The 20,666-nt window shown below is 40.5% G+C and overlaps 1 protein-coding gene across 2 annotated transcripts in view; it reads right to left on the minus strand.

Moving 5' to 3' along the window:
• The window catches only part of ndrg3a (ndrg family member 3a), a 37,853-nt gene extending 17,733 nt beyond the window's left edge, over positions 1 to 20,120 (minus strand). For both annotated transcript variants that reach the window (XM_058631186.1, XM_058631185.1), the window contains exons 1-3: positions 19,961 to 20,120; positions 6,764 to 6,847; positions 4,812 to 4,844 (exon numbers count right to left, since the gene is read on the minus strand). In XM_058631186.1, the coding sequence (XP_058487169.1) occupies positions 4,812 to 4,844; positions 6,764 to 6,820 (90 nt within the window). In that variant the 5' untranslated portion in view covers positions 6,821 to 6,847; positions 19,961 to 20,120. The remainder of the gene's footprint in view (positions 1 to 4,811; positions 4,845 to 6,763; positions 6,848 to 19,960) is intronic.
• Between the last annotated feature and the right edge of the window lie 546 nt (positions 20,121 to 20,666).

The following is a 20,666-nucleotide window of genomic DNA, read 5'->3' on the forward strand; positions in this document are numbered from 1 at the left end:
TCTGCTGCACTGCTTCCTCACACACATCTTCTTTTAAAAATAAACCTCATTATGTTTCAGATTTACCAGAAAACACAGCCTCCTTCCTTTCGTCTCCTCCCATCGAGATACTATTTTTATTGCACATTTACGAGCGGGTCAATGACTTCCAAACATCCCACTGAGCCATTAGAGCCATATCATATATTATTTATGGATCTCCGCTCTGTGTCATATGCGCAGCAGTGCAGGGCATCACACCTCTGCAGGAGAGGGAGGGGCTACAAAGGAGAAGGAGCCGCTTCATTGGCTCTTTAGTGTAGCAGCAGGTTTGGCTGTAAACGGCAGGTTTTTCCTGTAGGGAGCGACAGTGACAGTGACACTGACACTGGTACTGATGTCAGTGTGTGTACATAACTCCTGTAGAACCAGAGTAAACAAACAGGACGAAACAGACAAAGATATTCACTCCATGTTTGTGTGTTTGTTCCTGCTGAAGCTATTTACACCAGTCTGTATTGTACAATGTATTATAGTGACTGTATTATAGTAATGAAGGTTCTCTGCACAGTTCAACAACAGCATCTCTGACCTGAATAACACACGTGTCCACGTATGAAAAACGACACCATGATGAGAAGACAGTCCATTTAAAATCGTCTTGATTGGATTCAGATGCAACGTACATGTGATCATGAAGGACAGTTCACAGCATGGGAAACACTGCAGACTGAGAATAATCTGCCTTATGGCGCCCTCTGCTGGGCCAACAGACACAAGTTTTCACGTCCATAAAGTAAAGCAGTGTGGTGGCAAGAGTAGAATTATACACAATTCATCCATTATATGACATCTTAAAAATGCATCTGTGGCACAAATACCACTTTTTCCTGAATGAGCACTTTTTAGAGGACTTAAATTTCACTCACTATAAGATAATATAATTAATATAATAAAGCATTAGCTTGCTGCTGTTTAAGCATTTACAGCCTACCTCTGATTGTTCAGAGTGTCATCACAGGAAGAGACGTCGACACAAGAATCAAGCCGAACAATGCCGAACTGTAGATCAGTTCAAAATATTTAACAATCCTAAACACGTGGGTTCATCTCCAACAATTACCAGGGAACTGTGTAAAATCTCAATATTTAACAGAGGAGTCTGGTGAACTGCTGATCGAGACCAGCATCACAAACCCTGTCGCTGTATTTCAGTCCAGTGACTGTGTCAGACGGAGTCTGTGCTCCAGTCATGGAGGAAGAACTGAACTAATATTTTTAAATGAACTGATTCTAGTGATTCAGTTAGACTGAAAACAACTGCTTTCAGTCACTAGTCACTCGTGTTTGTGTGTCGCGTGTAAAACAAAGACATGGCAGTGGAAAACCAACCTAAACTGTGCTGTGCCGTGCCATGCCGGGGCGAGGCAGGGCGAGGCGAGTCGAGAGGAGACGAGCTGGGACCATAGTGGAAAAGGGCCGTTAGTGTATATGAAACAGCTTAGAAGATCGTCTTGTTTGTAATGGAAAGTCAAATATTTAGGTGAGCAAAAAAATAGGAACAGATAGACTTGAATTCGATTTCAATGAATAATCCTTCATATTCTGTGTTGGTGTATTTATCAGACGACTTGTTTCAGCTTCTCCTCCTCCTCTCGACAGTCTAGCAGAGCGCAGGTTACAGTCTGCTCAAACTTTGTTGTCATTGCCTTTCTTAAAATATTTCCAAACTGCTGACATTGCAGCACATCCGCTTATTGCCACACACCTGCTCAGCTCACTTGAAGATGTGTAGAGTGGGATCAGGTGCAGCAGTAATGGAGTAGTTTTTAAAATACAAATACCCCCCCGCCCTCCTCTCTCTGCAATGAAAACTCATTCTATTTTTATCTCTATTTTGAAGTATACACTTTAAAATAAAGGAGAAAGATGCACTCCTGTCCTCCCTCACCTCTCAGTGGTGTGACAGAACATCACAGGAGTACCACATGACCACATGACCACACCCTTAAGGTTCACCATCATCTGCACTGATGCCACCATCCTGCAGGTGCATGGGATGCTGACATGATCATGCAGTACCTGTATACGGCCTGCGGTGGGAGCTTTAGCCTGCAGAGAAGTCTCAAGTGTCACAGAGAGACGGTGCTGTTAACTGTAGTCAGGTCCAAATAAATGACATTTAAGCCAATATCACATGTTATAGTTCAGCCAATCTGTGTATAAAAACTATTTATCATTGCCATGAACAACATCCAGAGGAAGACAAATTCCTATTAGTAGTTTATATATTTAGCCATTATAAAGAGTAGATACTAACCAGCTCTCATTTTCTCACCATTTCTGTCGCTTAAACCAGAGAAAATACATACATGTCCATGTATATAACCCAAATAATACAGCAACATTTGAGTCTACCAATGAATGAGAATGACAAGGATTTCTGTTCAGTCCAAGACTGAGTGTGTGAGTGTGTGAGGTCAAAATGGCTGCCACTGAAATAAGGTCAAACACACTTGAAGTGAACCTCAAAGCCACTGAGAATCATTCTGAGAAGATTCAGTCAAAGTGAATCACAACAAGATCAGTTTAAAGAAACGTGACGCTGAGAGAATCACGAGCATCTGTGTGAGCAGCAGCAGCATCAGCAGCAGCAGCAGCAGCAGCATCAGCAGCAGCAGCAGCAGCAGTATCTCATTAACATGGAGGAGTGGATGCTGGGGAACATGCAGTATATGCCTGCTTCAGCTAACATGAGTCTTTTCCAGCCCTGACTGCAGTGGCTATATTTAGCTCTGGTGGGATGCTGGGAGCAGACATGACTGCAGAAGAGAGAGAGAGGGAGAGAGAGAGAGAGAGAGAGAGAGAGAGAGAGAGAGAGAGCGAGAGAGAGAGAGAGAGAGAGAGAGAGAAAGAGGGGGGGGTGAGAGAGAGGGAGAGGGAGAGGGAGAGAGAGAGAGAGAGAGCTCTGCTATTCTTCACTCTTGCATTACATCACACTTTAAACATCACCTGGATCCAGATGTGGATATGTGTGTTTATTCTTCGTTAGCTTTATCTTTACAGTCTTTGTGTCTGTGACACTGTGGGACTAACAAAGGACTGTCCCGTCCTACATCCACCACACAAACACAGACTGGAAAGGTCCATTTCAACACCTATCAATAAGTCATTGAGTTCTAAAAACCATGAAGGCAGTTCTGGACCGTCGTTCAAGTCCTCACCCAGCTGCACACTGTCCACTTCTACTTAGCTCCTCAAGATTACCTTTGCAGCATTTTCATCTCATGAGGCAGATGACATGAAATAAAGAGTCACAGAATCACAGTGTAAACAGGTGGTTATATGAGTCTTTACTAGACTCTAAGCTGGCACCCCGTCAACTATCAAATTCTTATGTTTATTGATTTTGGCCCAAGCACTCTCGATATACTGGCATATGGGATATCTGCAAAAAGTCACAAATGGTGCATCCTTAATAACAATTGTGACTTTATTCAAATTTAAATTCTACTTACAAAGCTCATCATTATTTCCATCACCAGCTTCTTTCTTTTCTACAAATATTAAATCACTGTTGTTGGAGCAGTTACGGTTATTAGGACCTGGGCCCTGTGTGTGTGTGTGTGTGTGAGAATAGTACTTCATAACTGGTCCAGTAGATCGCGACAGGCAGCATGGCTGAAGTGTACATAGTCCAGTCTCTAATACTGGTACGGACAATCTGGCTTTCTCCAAATATTGGTGAGCGAGCGGATTTTACGAACACATCCCAGCCGAGCAGAAACATCGCTGCGTGACACAGAGGAGAGACAGAGATGTGCTGTTCATCTGTCTCGTAACTAAACCTACACCTGTGGTAACGTTGCCAGACTCTGACATTAACAATCTGAGCCATTTATTGGCGAAAACAAACACTTTTTTATGGCGATAACTCAGAATGGCGCTGTTGCCCCATAAGATTACACTGCAGCCACTGCCATGTGTCGCAGCTGCCGCCCGAGGCCATCTAGTGGACCAATTATGAAACTTTTTTAAGAACTATTCACATATACGAAAAATACCCAAAGTCCCCTTTAACATCCTGGACATGACTGTAAAAAGACAGGTGTCAGATCCCTCAGTAGTAACGTTGGATGATACAATCTAAACGCTTCAAAATCACAATAAAAAAAAGTTTCAATTCAGTCCTTATTGATAATTATTGTAATAAATATCAGAAACTAGTTATCTGTGGTTTTTAACATCTTTACAGTCAGGAAAACAGCAAGTGGGCAGTGCAGGGAATTGGGGTTTCTATCCCTGACCACTGTACCCAATCCCTATTGCTCATAGTTAATTGGACACTCTAACCTGACCTGTGTACTCCTGTGATGGTCCCTAGAGAGGGATATTTTCTAAACTGCAAAACATTTCACAAACCTAAGGTACAGCATTCATGCACTGTGTCTCAACAGTAACAGTGTCTCTCTCCAGCTTCCACATTTTGCTGCACTGGCAATTTATCAGAAACAACAAAAACTTCTGGACTGATGAGAAAAAACAACAACTGCCTGGAAGTGCCTGGATTCAAACGTCTCAACGCTCCAGTTGGAAGATGATCCACTCTACCACTGAGCACAGCCGACCCCGCACTGTCACTGAGAACAAATAACAAACCTACATAACACTCATATGCTGCAGTGGTGGAAGACTAAGAAAAAAAAAACACAGGATAAGTAAACAAACAAAAGGGTGGGGGTTGAAAATGGGGCCATGTCCCAGTGCCATCACATCACTACCCTCTAAAAATGGTACAGCGATGCTTTTTAATGAGCAGAAACACCTCTCACCTGGCAGTCGAAGTCTTGGAAATTGCGAGCATTCTGCAAGATAAGAAAAGGAGGAAAGTTACAACAGAGAACAATAATTTAAAGAAGCCACATGAACGTCTGCCAAACAGGTTCTCTTTCCCATTTGTGGGTTTGTTAATCAATGTCTGAGCAGGATTACACAATCAACTTAGACTAGAAATATGGTCAATATTCTGCTGCTATTCATATAAAACACAAAATGATTTAGTGATTATAGCTCAGCACTTGGACCCGGATCTGGACTACAGTCAGTCAGTCAGTCAACACAGTGACGTAGAGTATGGTCTACAGGAGATGATACTTGTGAATGGCTGTGCTGTGTATGCAAATGTTTATGTATAAACATGTATGCTCCAAGCACCAAACGATGCTCTCCCTGACTGTGTCTTTGTAATGTCTCATATCAATAATCAGCTTCTGTTACACAGTTGTGAGCTGGTAAGTGCTGCAGAGACACAGTGAAGACACAGTGAAGACACAGTGAAGACACAGTGAAGACACGGTGAAGACACAGTGAAGACACGGTGAAGACACAGTGAAGACACAGTGAAGACACAGTGAAGACACAGTGAAGACACAGTGAAGACACGGTGAAGACACAGTGAAGACACGGTGAAGACACAGTGAAGACACAGTGAAGACACAGTGAAGACACAGTGAAGACGTTTCAAATAATACATCCACCACCACATGTCGGCCTTTCTGTAAAACTGGCCCTGGTTTCATACGGAGACAGGATGAGACGACTATTGCATTTCCCTCATCACATAGATTTGATTTGTTGTCATGCCGACTGTTCAGCGTGTCTGGGATGTAATGACACCCTCCCTCTCATCTCCTCATGTGTACTGTATGTCACATAGTGTACATCCCTCACCTGAGCTGAGGTCAGTGATCTTCATCCATCTCTGTCATGACATTAATTACTAATTTCAGAACTACTGCTGTCTTTTTTTTATGTGCTGACCACTAGGGGGAGTGAGAGGTCAGTGCCAGTCTCCTTCACGCAGCTGTTTTATGATGTACTGTATATTCATGTATATTCAGTCATTTGTCACCTAACACAAGATATCTCTGAAATCAAGACATGGTTTTCTCTCAGCTTCTCTTCTATCTTGCCTCATACGGAGACTAAAACCTCTCGTTTTTACTGACTAACCATCTCATCCTCCCCCTTCTTTTCCCTTTTTTCCCCCTTCAACAGCTGAGAAGATGCATGAATCATTCACTTTGATGAATGGAATTGCAAAAATATGCATATGCCTGCGAGAACCATATGGGGTGTTCATTTGCTTTTAGAGCACACTGTGTGTGTGTATTCATTACTTCTTTAGAACCGTTTCAGGCATAATTAATGAGGCAGAATCTCATTTCTGAGAAACGGGTTAAGTTAAGGCTGAGATTTAAACGTTTAAAACGTTGAAAAGTTTAGGGATAACACTTTGTTTAGGCTGTCCAAATGAATGGAAGGCAATGCAATGTCCTCAAACCTGTGTGTGTATGTGTGTGATTAAAGGAATACTTCAGCAATTTGGATTGTTCTGTGTATTACTAGAATAGAGGTAGTATTTTTGAAAAATTGTGCTTCCCAACCTCAGTTTCCCCTGAGTCGAGAAATATCTTCATGCTTTTCTTTGTTACGTGGCCACCAGTGACACTTGGTCCTGTTAGCGTAACTGTTAGCAAAGATGGCGAACACTGTTTACATTCTGGGAATGAGGTCCCGTCCCCCGACGAGTGGGTCTAAAAAGTGCGGAATCAGCATTGCAGTTTCAAGCCTCGGACCAAGTGTCACCGACTCAGGGGAAACTGAGGTTGGGAAGCACAATTTTTTTTTAAAATACTAGCCCTATTCTAGTAATACAAAGCTAAATGCTAATCTGTGAAGTATGCCTTTAAGCAGTTTCATGCCTGTTGTATGATCAGCTCACCTTATTGGTCAGCAAGGGCTTGATCTCAGTCAGCTGTACATCCTGCAGCTCATCCATGTTCCTCTCCGATCACTGTAAACTCCTCTGTCCAGAGAGAAAAGAGAAAAAAACATCACAATTCATTAGATGGCGAGAGCAAGACAACCACCGAAACTTGCAAAACAAGGACCACAGTAATAATAATAATAATAATAATAATAATAATAATAATAATAACAACCTTCAGCATAAATCAACATATCTTTATATATATATATATATATATATATATATATATATATATATATATATATATAAATAAACATACACATGCATTGATGGAAGAATGAAAAAAAGAAAATGTAATTAAATGAACTCATAAATAGAACTGCAGTAGAAATAATTATGCATGAATATTGAACAAATATATACAGTATATGGTTTATGTATGGTTACTCAATATATATGACTTTATGTTAAACAAGATAAAAGTAAAAGTGATATTTAATGGTTGTTGTCACTAATAAACACCCTCACTGGCACAGTGTGTGCAGTGTGTGGGAAAGGTCACACAGGTCACACTGGTGATTTGAAAATATGCACACAGACGTATGAAAATGGATTTGGTCGGGTTTAACATGAAGCTCTAAAGCCCACATCATTTGTTTTACCCTTGAAGCTCTGTGTTTTTTCCAGGCAGACAATTACTGAACAACAAGAAGGCTGGCACAAAAAAAGTGCCCCGCTCCAGTTGTCCCTGAAATGACACCTACTCAGCCTTGCCTGTTTGCACAAGGTGAGGACTGGAAGTGGTGTTGGATTACTTGGCTGTACCTGAGAGAGAGGCTCATGTTGCACAAAGAAGCACAGACAGCCTCGGCCTCCTCTTGGTCAGTGATTCACTGCAACCAGAAAGCAGAAATTGTGGGCAAATGTAAGTGGGAGAGGAGGAGCCTGTTGGAGAAGCTTCACGAGTCACAGCCAACACCCATGGAATGACCTTGAGCTGAGATAACCTTGGGGACTGGTTATTCTTAAGTGTCTCAGCCTAACATGAAAAAGGATGGCTGGATTACACGTTTTTGTCCAATACAAGACCAATATCACCACTTCAATTACAAAATGGAAATGTCTCAAATCTCAATATTGAACAGAGGAGTCTGGTGTATTTAGCGACTGCACTGCCGAAAGCCAGTGACCGCGAACCGCATCACAACCCCTTCCAATGTATTTCAGTACAGTGACTGTGTGCTCCGGTCATGCAGGAAGTACTAAACTCCTCTTTTTAATTCACTGGTCCTAATGATTCGGTTACACCGAAGAGACCTGCTTTACTCACTAGTTTGTGTGTTTGTGTTGCGTAGAAAACAAAGTCACAGCAGTTCCATGCAGCCATTATCACTGCCAGAGCTGTAGATGGCTCTTCAACTTCTTCGAGTGATCGTGGTGTTGAGGAAGGAGACCACCTCTGGCCCTACTTAGAGTCGAAGTCTTTCATTTGTGTGTGTAAAAGACCATTCATATGAAATGAAATGCCAACTCTGCCTCCTGAAAGATTGTGAAATAATGGCCTTCAAAAATTCACCTTTGAGTTTGAAGAAACACATCGAGGTAAGTTACAAACATAATACACAAATGGCACACCAGCTTGAGCTATCAGTAAGTGCTAGCTAAGTAGCTAGCTACCTGCAGTTCCTGACATGCTGCGGTGTTCACTTAGCAGCTAGCTAACACTATGTATATATACATATATGTATATATACATATATACATATATGTATATATATATGTATATGTATATATATGTACATATACATATATGTACATATATATACACACATACACATACATATATGTACATATATATGTATATATACACACACACACATATATGTATATATATACATATATGTATATAAATGTACACACACACACAAGGCTTTCTGACATGATGTTGTTTCTAAAAAATAGAGAAGATAAAAGACTTCCTTAGAGGGTCCTGGGACCGGTTCAGGTCTGGACTTCCATACACGAAATGGACGTAGTCTTCAAGTTTCTACAAAGACTACAATGCTTACATTTATTTCCTCTATCAGGATTCCTTCTTTGCACATTGTTTCCATGTCATGAGGGAGAAGCCTCCTGAGAAGTTTAACATGACAAAAACAACGTTTTTGACTGTAGTTTTGTTTTGTTGTCCTGGTGGCCACTGACAGTATTGTAACCAGCAATGATGTCACATCATGGCTGTGCTTCATCCTCTGACTGCATGACAATGGTGTGAACACACAGCTGCTGGATGACGCATGACTCAGGTCAGAGGTCATCCTGCCTTGGTAACAGAATGTACTTTGCTCGGAAACAACCAGGGAAGCAGAAGGATGCAACTGAGCACAATCCTCAAATTACAGAAAACAAACTAGGAACAGCGAGTGTTGGAGGGACTCAGATATCAGCATGGGGAGTGAAAACATGCAGAGCAAAATCCCTGCTGACAAATCAGACTCAAGTGTGTATCTAAATAATATTCAGAAAAACAAACACTCTGCATGCTTGAGCAGATTGAGCATATTGGCCCAGATCAATCCAGCATTTCCTCAGACTGTCAAGAAAAGACAAAGAAAGGCTGCTTTAATTGTAGATGTCTAGCCAGATAATCAAGGCGTTAATGACAGAGGGGAGTCAGGATGAGCTTAAACCAACTGACAGCTTTACTGTGTGGCTTTCACAGCCCAACCGACCCATTAATACTGGGTTACTCAAGCAACGAACAGCCATCAGTGACTCACCACTATCCTGTGATTCTTCACTTGGTGTCCACTTCACATAAAAACATGCCAACTGTGCTCTCCAACAGCTCTCACCTCATATCCCCTTAAAAAAAAGTACCAGATCACAGTCAGCAGCATCCACCACCATCCCAACCCTGGCAAAGCTTCTCCGCATGCGCAGCTGTTGCCATAGAGACAAAGCCGGTTGCTGATGTTTATTCTAAACTGGGCTAGCCCTCAGGGAGAGATGTGAGAGGGATGCACTGTATGGAAAAAATGAGAGAAATTGATTGCGTGAGACTTGACATGAGCTTTCAGCTTCATTTATCCCAGACAATCTCACAGACTCAGATGAACCATGCAGACCATCTGGATGTGACAGAGGAGATTAGTGTAATCTCAATATACCATCAGGAGAAGATGATGTCCCCTATAGCAGGAGCAAAATTCCATGTGCCCCATATTCACCATAAATACCTTTGCAGTTGTAGTCAATTTAAAGCTCTCCAAACATGAAAAAGACATAAAAGGTGTTTTAAACAACAAATGACAGACCCACATTTTAATGAGGAAGAGGAATCTGCTGTAAGGGACGGCTCTAACGAATGGTCTCCCTGTCACCAGAGTCTGCCCCACTTGAAAACGAGGAAGACAAATTACACACTGACCCCCCTGAAGGCCTCACACTGAGGGTCAGAGTAGCTGTGCTAGCCAAACAAACACCAGCAAAAAAAAAAAAACAAAAAAAAAAAACACAGGACCATTCCCACACTGCTATGGTCAGCATTCACTCACTTCATGTCAGCCTCAGGGAAAGTAGGGAGGTTTTCAATTCTGACCCAATTATTACTCTCAGTATCATCCTCTCCATCCTGGAACATGCCCTCATGGTAATGCTGTGGTGCAGGTGTCAAACTTCATGGATATGTGGATACAGAGGTGCTAACAATGACAGAGAGAGAGTCCTGTAGCTGCACAGTCAGCAGACACGACCAAGGGATGAATGTACACTTCCCCTAATCCTCATCCCACATCTTGTTGTCTGTGGAAACCCATCAGGCAGATCGCCATGGCAATACAACCACATCCAACTCAACTCAACTCAATTTCAGGAAAGATTATTCACAAGTATTCATTGTGTACACCTTTACTACTTTAGCACTTAAAACAGATTACCAACGATAATCAACCCTAACCCAGTACAGTGCATTTATTATATTGATTCCAATCTAGGGGTGCAATATAATATATAGCAATAAGAAAATAATAATAATGTAATTTAATTAGATAAATATAGACAATAAGTACTAATAATAACAATACTAAAAGGAGCAATAATGTCACAGACAAACAGTGCCAAGTTAAAGAGTAACTAAACACCGCTCTTATGAGGCTAACTCTGGCCAATGCCTCATTTTGAAAAATGCCAAGATGTGGACTGAGAGCCGAAATGATAAGGTGCACTGTTATTTATTTATGTACAGTTGTTGGATGCAATGTAGACATTATGAGGTTTGGACCTTTGCAGCGAGGACATTTTAGTAACAGAATTTTAATGGAATACCCGTGAATTAAGTCATAGAAGTTATGGATCTTGGTGAGCAGCCATGGTTTTCCGTGGTGGAGGATCGAGGACTTCAACAGCTGCTGATAGTGCACTTGGAACTGTGTTACACTCTCCTTACCCCCTTACCTAAATATTGGTAGGTTGTTTGATGCACGTGGAAGTAACATAGGTTTGCCCCATACATAAGTGAAGTGAGATAGTTAAAGGACTCAGTGGCAGGATGAAGATGCACGTAGTACAGGGTTGCTCTGCGACTGCTCTGCTTCTCACACAGCAACAGCAATTGGCAAATCTCTGATGCATTTTATTCTGCAGACTAAGCAGACTAAAAGCTTTCAACTACTTCTTTATGAATGAGACACACTAACAAATTCCATCACTTCTGCAGAATCTACAGCGTGTTGAGTTTAGAGTAGCATTCAAGAAACCCTGTAAATGTCATTACTTTGCACACACATGCAGTCCACTAACCAAAAGTCATTGGAGTAGAAGATTGGTTAGTTATGTTTTCATCGGTGTGGGTTTCTCTGCAAATTTGTCCTTCGATTAGCAACTTCCTGTCTTACAGGTGAATCCAAATGTTTTTGTGATGGTCAGGTGATCACCTAAGTATATTCCCTTTCCATTTGGTAATAATCTACCCACTGATGGCCTCACAGTTTTCATTCACATATTCAAGAAATCCCCATCTCTTATAATGGGCAAAATAAATCATATCTCTGTCAAAGGTCATGGGATTTGAATGAAATGGTGGATGTGTGTGTGTATGCTGGATCAGACACTCAACCATCAGACTACATTTCATCTGCATTTCACCCAGATTATGGATTAAATGTAACACTGAGCGTCGTTATCATCTGATAATCGCTATCCATCCATCCAGCTATTGTCACCAGTCAACAGAGTAGTTTAGTAGCTCTGCTTGTGAAGTGTTTGTCAAACTTTTTCTCCAAATCAAACCACTGTTTCTCTAATAATACGGTCTTTAAGCATTCTGCAATGTAGAGACTATGACCAGGCTCAGTTGCTGATACAGTAACTGCTTTATTTAGAGAACTAGAAATGGCCTTTTAGCCTCAGACTCCCTGCCTCCAGCCAGGTCAATAACAAAGTGGAGTAGAAAGGAGAGTTGAATTTTATTAGTTGGCTCAATTCTGTTCCAGAGGTGAGGTGAGGGCTACGACCCAGGAGAAAATCTGATTTGTTGTTCTCCATCACAGAGAAGCTGATCTATCCCACAGAACATCCCCTGCTGATGCTGTCAGCAAAAACATGAGCATGCATGTACTCTGACCAACGCACATGCGCACAAACAAACACAATCACACACACACACACACACACAGTCACCAGATCAAACACCTCACCAAGCGTCACACCTCCTCAGGCTCCATCATCATTCTCTTTAGCTTATTCTTCTCCTGATTCAAGATGCCAGATTATTTTAAAGATAACAAAAACTACCGGACAAGTCTATAATGAGTCACCATTCTGTCAAAATGCTGTGATATTTTTAAATGAAGTGTTGACACATGTGACTGTGAGTGCCCCAGCAGGAGGAACCAGCACAAGAGTGTGGACTCTTTACTTTTTTATATAACTCAATATTGAAATATATCACAATATAATATAATATAAATCAAATCAATATTCCTGTCAAAATGATCCTAAATAATATCTTATTTTTATTACATGTTTAAAACATTTATTACTCATTTCAGAAAAAAAGTTTTTACTATTATATAGATATTTACGTACGTAAGTGTTATTGACAATTTTTTTAAAATATAATGTACTTTTTCTTACTCAATATAATATTAAGTGTAGTTCATCACAGATATGGCGATGTCTCATGTCACAATATAGATATAATATTGATACATCGTCCAGGCCTACATTTCAGCCTCATCTAATAAAACCGCTCAAGTTTACAATAAATTAAAAGTATGTTCACTTTATCTTTGCATTAAATAGCCATTCCAACAGGGAACAGCCGTCCAAACACCTGGAGAAACCTGGAGTTAAATGTTAGTGTTTTTTTTGACTGGTGGAAACGCGCTTAATATGTGTATGTTACACTATATGGATGTGTTATTATAGAGGGAATACGACATTTATAGTCCCTCACCATTACAACAATACTTCTCTCCATATTCTAAACTCCTGTCACATCCATGCACACGTCCTCGATAACATCGTCACTCTCTGCACTCGAGTACATCTCTAATACTGCAGAGGAAGACCCCGTCTCATTACTCTCGGAGGGCTTTTACAGAATTGCACTATCCCATGAAGGATAACTTTATCTGCTAATGGTCTCATGAGATTACAGAGCAGCTTCTGACAGTAGTGAATTATAACCACTTATCAACGGACATCATCAGTATGCGACACCTCGTACCATACATGAAGAATCTCAGTGGACGACCAACTGGCTTCATACCTTCACATTATTTGTCATATCTACACACGAGCATGCTAAATGTACTATGCTATATTTTCCACTGATGACGTGATTTTTCAGACTGGTAAATAGAAAGATGAAATCATTTATCAGGCCTGTGTCAGGCAAGGAAATGCATGGAGCACTTATGAATTTAGTATGTGTATCATATGTAAGGACAAACATTTTGCTGTTATTTATTTGGCAAATAACAAGCTGAATTCATTCAACATTCAACCACTAAAACTCCCTTTTCTGTTCAGGAATGTAAGTAAATAATTCTAATTTCACATCATAATCAAGAAGTACATTTGTAAAACAGTAAATGTAAAAATGAAATATAATTTCAATTTCAATTAAAGAGCCACATACTAGTGTATTTAACCATAACAGAAACATAAAACAATATTTTAATAATAATAAATCATTTAGGGCAGCTGTGGCATAAACATTACATTGGGTCATGGTCCAATATATTTATTAAGCACTGTCTCTGTTTGTATTCTCTTCTTTGCACAAGAGGAATTGTCACTATGTCAAATTACTGCTGATCCCATCTAACCAATCCATCTGTCAATTATAGTCTCAATGAATAGATTGTTGATAATAGATGGTTTGGTCCAGAAAATGTCAGAAAATGTTGATCAGGGTTTCCCAAACCTGGAAATGTCTTGTTTTGTCCACAAAATGATTGTTGGATTTGTTTGAATTTGTTTGAAATTCAAACTAACTTGTTTGAATTATTACAAAAACACTCATGCCAAATGAATCAGTAATTTAGTAATCAATTAATGAATCATTGCTGGACTAATGGAATCACAGAAATCACTCTGAGCTTCATGAGTACATACATTCTAAATGTATGTCCGTTTAAAGTTACAATGTCTGTTACATGGCATATCATCCAAAGAACATGGGTTCAATCCCCATCCATGCCTAACAGATGAGTAATCTCAAACATCAGTCAGTTTACATCTGAAATTCGTCATTCAGAGATTTAAACAGCACCAAATTCCAGATTTAAGCTCTTGAAAACCCAGCTCTTCCAAGCACATCTTCAGCACAGAGGACATAGTAAACTGAAGTTTGTGAAGCACTCATTCACAGTGTTTTTAAACTCACAGAGACACAGCTCAGTGTGCTTACTGATGAATGTGTATCATCTTCTCTTTGATTCCTCACGATCACCTCTTCCACAGCTGATCCTTCACACAGTAATACATACAAGACTACAAGAGCACAGATCTCTGCCAAGGCTCAAACACTTTGTCAACTGCAGTTTTACATACTGGCACCTGCAATCTTTGCATTGTAAACCTTCTCACATGAGCATGACAAAGATGTAGCTGAGATATACACATGAACCATGTAACAAGAGATCGACGAGTGTCTATAAATCTGCTTCTGTCTATAAATCTGGTCAGACAGAGGTGTGAGTTCCACTCAATGAGCGTGTCCTCGCTAAGGTCCTCCTGCTATCAGACTATAAATAATCCTGAATGGTTGAGCCTGTCGGCCACTGCATTCACTGCTGCTAATAGAGAACCTGCCCCTTTCTGCTCTGCTGGGCGAGCTGCCACTCAGTCTGTGGGGATTTCCTCTGCCCTGCTCACGGCACAAGAGGGATGCCAGTGTTTAACAATCCTGGATGTGAGCTGGTGGATGGAGGTGAAGCTTCCATTGCAGTGGAATCTGTAGACCGCAGTCAGAGTGGCCGAGAGGCATCTCTCTCTCTCTCTCTCTCTCTCTCTGATACACACAGCATCAGTTCAACAAGCTGGATGGAAACAGAATCTGCTTCCATAAAACATTAACAGTGTATCCAGTGACGTTTCAAATCCTAACCTGTCTGAATGAATGAATGAATGAATGAATGTAACTCAGTTATCCACCATTACTAATGACTGACAACTCAGTCTCCCAGAGAAAGACAGCGGTGACTCCTCTGGCGTCTTCCCTTACGAGCGCCGAGTGTGGATGTCGTCGGTGTCCTTGGTAACCATGGGGGGTGGAGCCAGTGGGCTCAGCTGGTGGCACTGCTGAAATCGAATGACCTTATTCCGCATCATTTGCATAAAGTCATTCTCTCCTCATCATCATGTCACAGAACGCTCATCTTAGCTTACTGTCGGCCTCTTTTTTCTGGAATGCAGTGAAGACAAAGACGACTGTCTCTCAACCTCACGTGTTCAACATGTGTGACACGTACGTACATGAGTGTCACTGCACACACACACTCAGCAGGGACCCCAAGGAAATGTAATCAATAAAAGGGCTGGGCAATAGATCTATATTATCTCTATATAGTGACATGAGATCAACATATCTTGATAAGGTGTCTTGTGATGACCTTTCCTTGCATTGATAATCATTATATTTATTATATTCAATACATTTGTACATTTTCAATTAAAAATCAAATACATCGGCCAGCCCCAATCCAAACGATCAGAGAGAGAACAGAGAGTCACAGTATACATACAGTGTGTACATGTATAATGTATCAACCTAAAGATCTAACCTGGCCTGTATCCTTGTATCTTAAGAACCAGTTGATTCAATTGTTGTTGCTAATAAAGAAAACAGAGACAGTGTAAAGCCGCAGATAAGACTGTGGACACTGTCACTCAAACCTGCTGCCAGGTGCAATGCCAGGTGTTTTGTCATCCGTGTGTTTACTATAAATAACATCCCAGCAGTTAAAGGGATAGTTTGTGTTTGGATGAGGTACTGGCAGCCCCATGGCCAAGAGATTTTCTCCATTAATCGAGTACTTGTTTGTTCATAAAATACCAGAAAAAATGTGAAAATTGTTGATTGGTGTTTACCAAACCTGGAAAAGATGATGTTTTCATACGTCTTCTTTTATTATTCAATTTGAATGATTTCTTTGTTCTATAGAGCAAAGAAACTGGAAAATATTGACATTTAAGAAGCTGAAAAATCATGAAGCTTGTTTTAATTATTGAACAAACACTCAAACCAATTAATCGATTAGCAGAATAGTTGACAATTAATTTAGTTTTCGAATAATCTAATAACTGTTGCAGCCCTACAATGTATTCAAGCAGAGAAACAGAATAAAGAAAGAACGAAAACCAAAGTGATCATAAAGCAAAAAGACCTACTGAGGTTACAACACAACACATTTTAACATACTGATAAAGGTGGCAGTAGATCAAATGACAGTAAACAAACTGGAAAACCACGAGTCACAGTAATGCTGAGGTATACAAGTGAACTGCAGTCACATTGACTGTCAGCACAGAGGCTTAATCACCGTCTTTGCGTCTCCAGTCTTATTCCCTGACATTAATCTACTACACAAGAGTAATACTCACTATTACAGACTCAATCATTCCCCAAATAGAGCATGTGTACACTGTAATCCTGTGTTGATGGCGTATGATGTCAGCCTGAAATTCATTTAGAGTATTATCAGCACTTGGCACTTTCCTCCTGATGAAATTAACCATAGACTGTATGAAATTAGACCAGCAAAAAATCTAATATTCTAATGTTGAAGGTTAATATTGATGTACCCATTGGTAAATAATAAATGGGTCAGTTTTTCTCATACCTACTGTTGCTGACTATTGTTCTCTGTTTAAGTAATATCTCTTGATCAAGCCTATTCTAACATTCCACACTACAAAATAAGTCATTAAAGTATGTATGATTCGTGCTGATATCGTATCGATATCGGCATCGGCCAATACTCAAGGCTTCAATATCAATATCGCATAGTATCCCTACCTATTAGCCTGTCTACAACTGTTTTTGCACATCTATCCACCATCTTCACATTTATAATGAAAACAGCTGGAGATGAGATGAGATGATTTATGTGCTGTCTAGCATACGTCTATAGAAGTGAACAGCGTCGTTCCCTGGGTTGTAATATGCAGCGTCACCTCTAAATGTTACTGAATCCTATACAGTATATACTGATCTTTTAAAAAGGAGCGGTAATAAAGAGCAGAAATGCAAAATGTTTTAAATTATTCATAAATGTGGTGCAGTATCAACAGTCAGAGCAAAGAGAGCAGACAAACATGTCGCTTTTAAAATCTCAAGAACAATGTATGGTTTAATAATCAACCTGTGACACTCCCACGAGTTAAACAGTAGGTTTTCACTGTAATAATCAACCAGGAGCAGAGCTCTTTACAACGAGGCAATAAAGCTGAAAACTCAAATGTGGCCTATAAAACTGAAGACCACTGGTTTACATGTCATCTTACAGGGAGCAGATAAACATCTACTTACACTGAACAACTGTCTTTGGTGACGATGTTGTGAGGAACAACACGGCTGTTGTTGTTTGTTGTGTAAGCCTGACTGATCATGGGACACTGCTGAGGGCCACAGGACACCTGAAGTTACCACCACCATTTTTCTAAAACATAGTATTATACTGTGTACTGTTAAACTTCAACTACCAGTTACAATCACAATACACTTATAAACAACCTTGACTATCTAATATTACTGATTATTCCAATACAGTTCTTTCACATATTAAATAAAGTTAAGCCTTTAAGAACATGTTTACATTACTGGGGATTAAATAAGCTCATTCGTTCATTTTAAACCGCTGTATCTTCTTGGAGTCAATCCCGGCTGACACAGGTATCACGTTCAGTGTTAGGATCAAGTCTCTGGTCCTTCATGGCCTGATTCAACCTCCTCAGAGTTACTGGTTAACACAAAGTGTCTTAACATGATAACAGAAGGGCTGCAACTAATGATTCTTTTCATAATCAATCATCTCATTCGTTATTTTCTTGATTTATTGGTAATTGTTTGGTCCATAAAGTGTTTTTCAACCTAAAAACCATGACGTCTTGTTTTGTCTATAAACCGAAATGATTTCTTTGTTCTATGAAGCAAATCAACTTTTTAAGAGAACTTTCAGAAAAAGATTCCAACCAGATAATCAATTATAAAATGAGTAGACGATTCATTTAATAATCAATTAATTACAGAATACTTGTTGCAGGCCTAGATTGCAGTGGTTATTTTTTTATTTTACAATACGTTTTTTGAAAAAAGTAACAATCAGCAACATGTACTGGTGAAGTAAATCTATGTAGCTCTCATTTAGCATCGAAACTGAAAAGACTATTATTTTTATAATTGATTAATCTGTCAATTATTTTCTTGATTAATCCAGTAATCGTTTGAAAATGTTGATCAGTGTTTGTCAAACGTGGAAATGATGACGTTCTCGATTGTCTTGTTTTGTCCACAAAACAAAATGATTCACTTGAAATGATTTCTTTGTTTTTAAATGGAGTAAAAAACAAATAATATATTCTAAGAAGCTGAAACAATCAGCAATCGTTTTAATCCTGATCAACAATCGATTAAGCGAGTCATTGTATTAGCTCTAGTTTAGTTTGTCCATCACAGGCTACTGTAAAAACATAGCAGTCCAAAATGGCAGCCTCCACAGAGCCGACCCTGCTCCTGACATGCATGTAAGAGGCTCATTCAGAGGAAATAAAAACATTTATAACATCAGCTCATCGTGCACTTAACAAAACACAAGTCTCACAGTTTCATCCGTCACCTTCATTTTACACACTGGACCTTTAAAGAGAGGAAGCACCTGATGCCCACTCTCCCTCTCACACACTTCCCACCTGCGTGACCTTTGCGGGGCCACCAGTGACATTGTCATCAGTCACGTGCAGCTCCACCTACACCAGTTACTGCCATTAATGTGATGGATGAGCCAGGTCCTGACTGAGACATATAAGAATAATACACACACACACACACACACACGGACCTCTATACCTCTGTAGTGATGACAAAATGTCATTGTGTTCTTATTATTGCTCTAAACAAGAGCAACATTAGCATAACATAGCAGAAGTGTTGTTCATGTGTTCACTCCGTGTATTAATCACGGGGGGGGGGGTTTGGACGTAAAATGGAACGTAACGCTTCAGTCGTGATTGGCCTCATTTCTATATGAACACGAGTGGACGGTTTAGCTTTAGCATGTAGCCATGGTAACATGATAATATCGAAGGAGTTGAGGCAGAAGAGCAGTGAGAGAAAGACAAGGGCATAAAAATAAGTGTAAAATGTCGCATCAGTGTAGAAGAAGAGCAGCGGCTCTGAACTCAATTCAGGTTGTTCTTCCCGAGCCGCCTCGCTGTTACACTCTCCCGCTGCTGTAAACGTGTGCTCTGTATTTTGCTTTCCCTGCGAAATCAACCGCTCGTCCTTCCCTAACTGACGACACGACAGACAGCCACAGACAGACAGCCACAGACAGACAGACAGCCACAGGCACAGACAGAAGCGTGGACAGGCTCGGAGGATCCCGCTGAGAGCGAGCGGAGCTCCGCTGCTGTGGCATCGGCCACATCTGCAGGTGAGGCTCGGTGAAAGCAGCAGATGAGAGCGGAGATGAGACTCACCGTGTCAGTGGAAACTCGGTGTCCGCGGCTCCGCTCACTTCCTCGCTGGATATGGTGAAGAATATCGGCGTTTTAACGTGTGTTTCGGTTCATACGTACACTGTGTGCCGACTCCGCTGTGCTCCAACTAGTGTTTGTCCGTGACTGTGGGCGGGGTAGCCCGCTGCGTCACAGACAGAGCGAGCAGCCAATGAGAGGACGCGTAGCATAGACAAGAGGAGGAACAGCAGAAGACAGAGGTTTCACTCATCGACGTATGGATGGAACTGGGTGTAGCTCCGCCCACTCTGCTTGGAAGACAGTTTTGTCATGGTGGCCACTCGTGGTACTGCAACCAAAAATACTCATGCGGCCCAAAAGCAATTTTCAAAAATGGAGTTTCATATTTGTAAAACCTTCATAAAGGCTATAAAAAGCCCAGAAAATTCTTATTTCCCAAAGTGACGTCACAGCTGTGTAGAGCACACCAAAGCGCGGCCATGTGGCGTCTCGGGAACGCGCTACTGTAGGGGAACCGTACGATATTCAAAGTTTATGAGAAATGTGAATAAATAATTTTTTTTAAAATATTACGACAGAGCAGCAGATATTAGTTATTTATCCGTCGCTTGTTAGTATTTACAATATATATGTATTTTTTGATTTATTAACAAATTTAAATACAACAAAACTGTTATTGCCAGGGGTATTTAACCTCCTAAGACCC

This window comes from Solea solea, chromosome 6, assembly GCF_958295425.1.
Source record: "Solea solea chromosome 6, fSolSol10.1, whole genome shotgun sequence".
Taxonomy (NCBI): Eukaryota; Metazoa; Chordata; class Actinopteri; order Pleuronectiformes; family Soleidae; genus Solea; species Solea solea.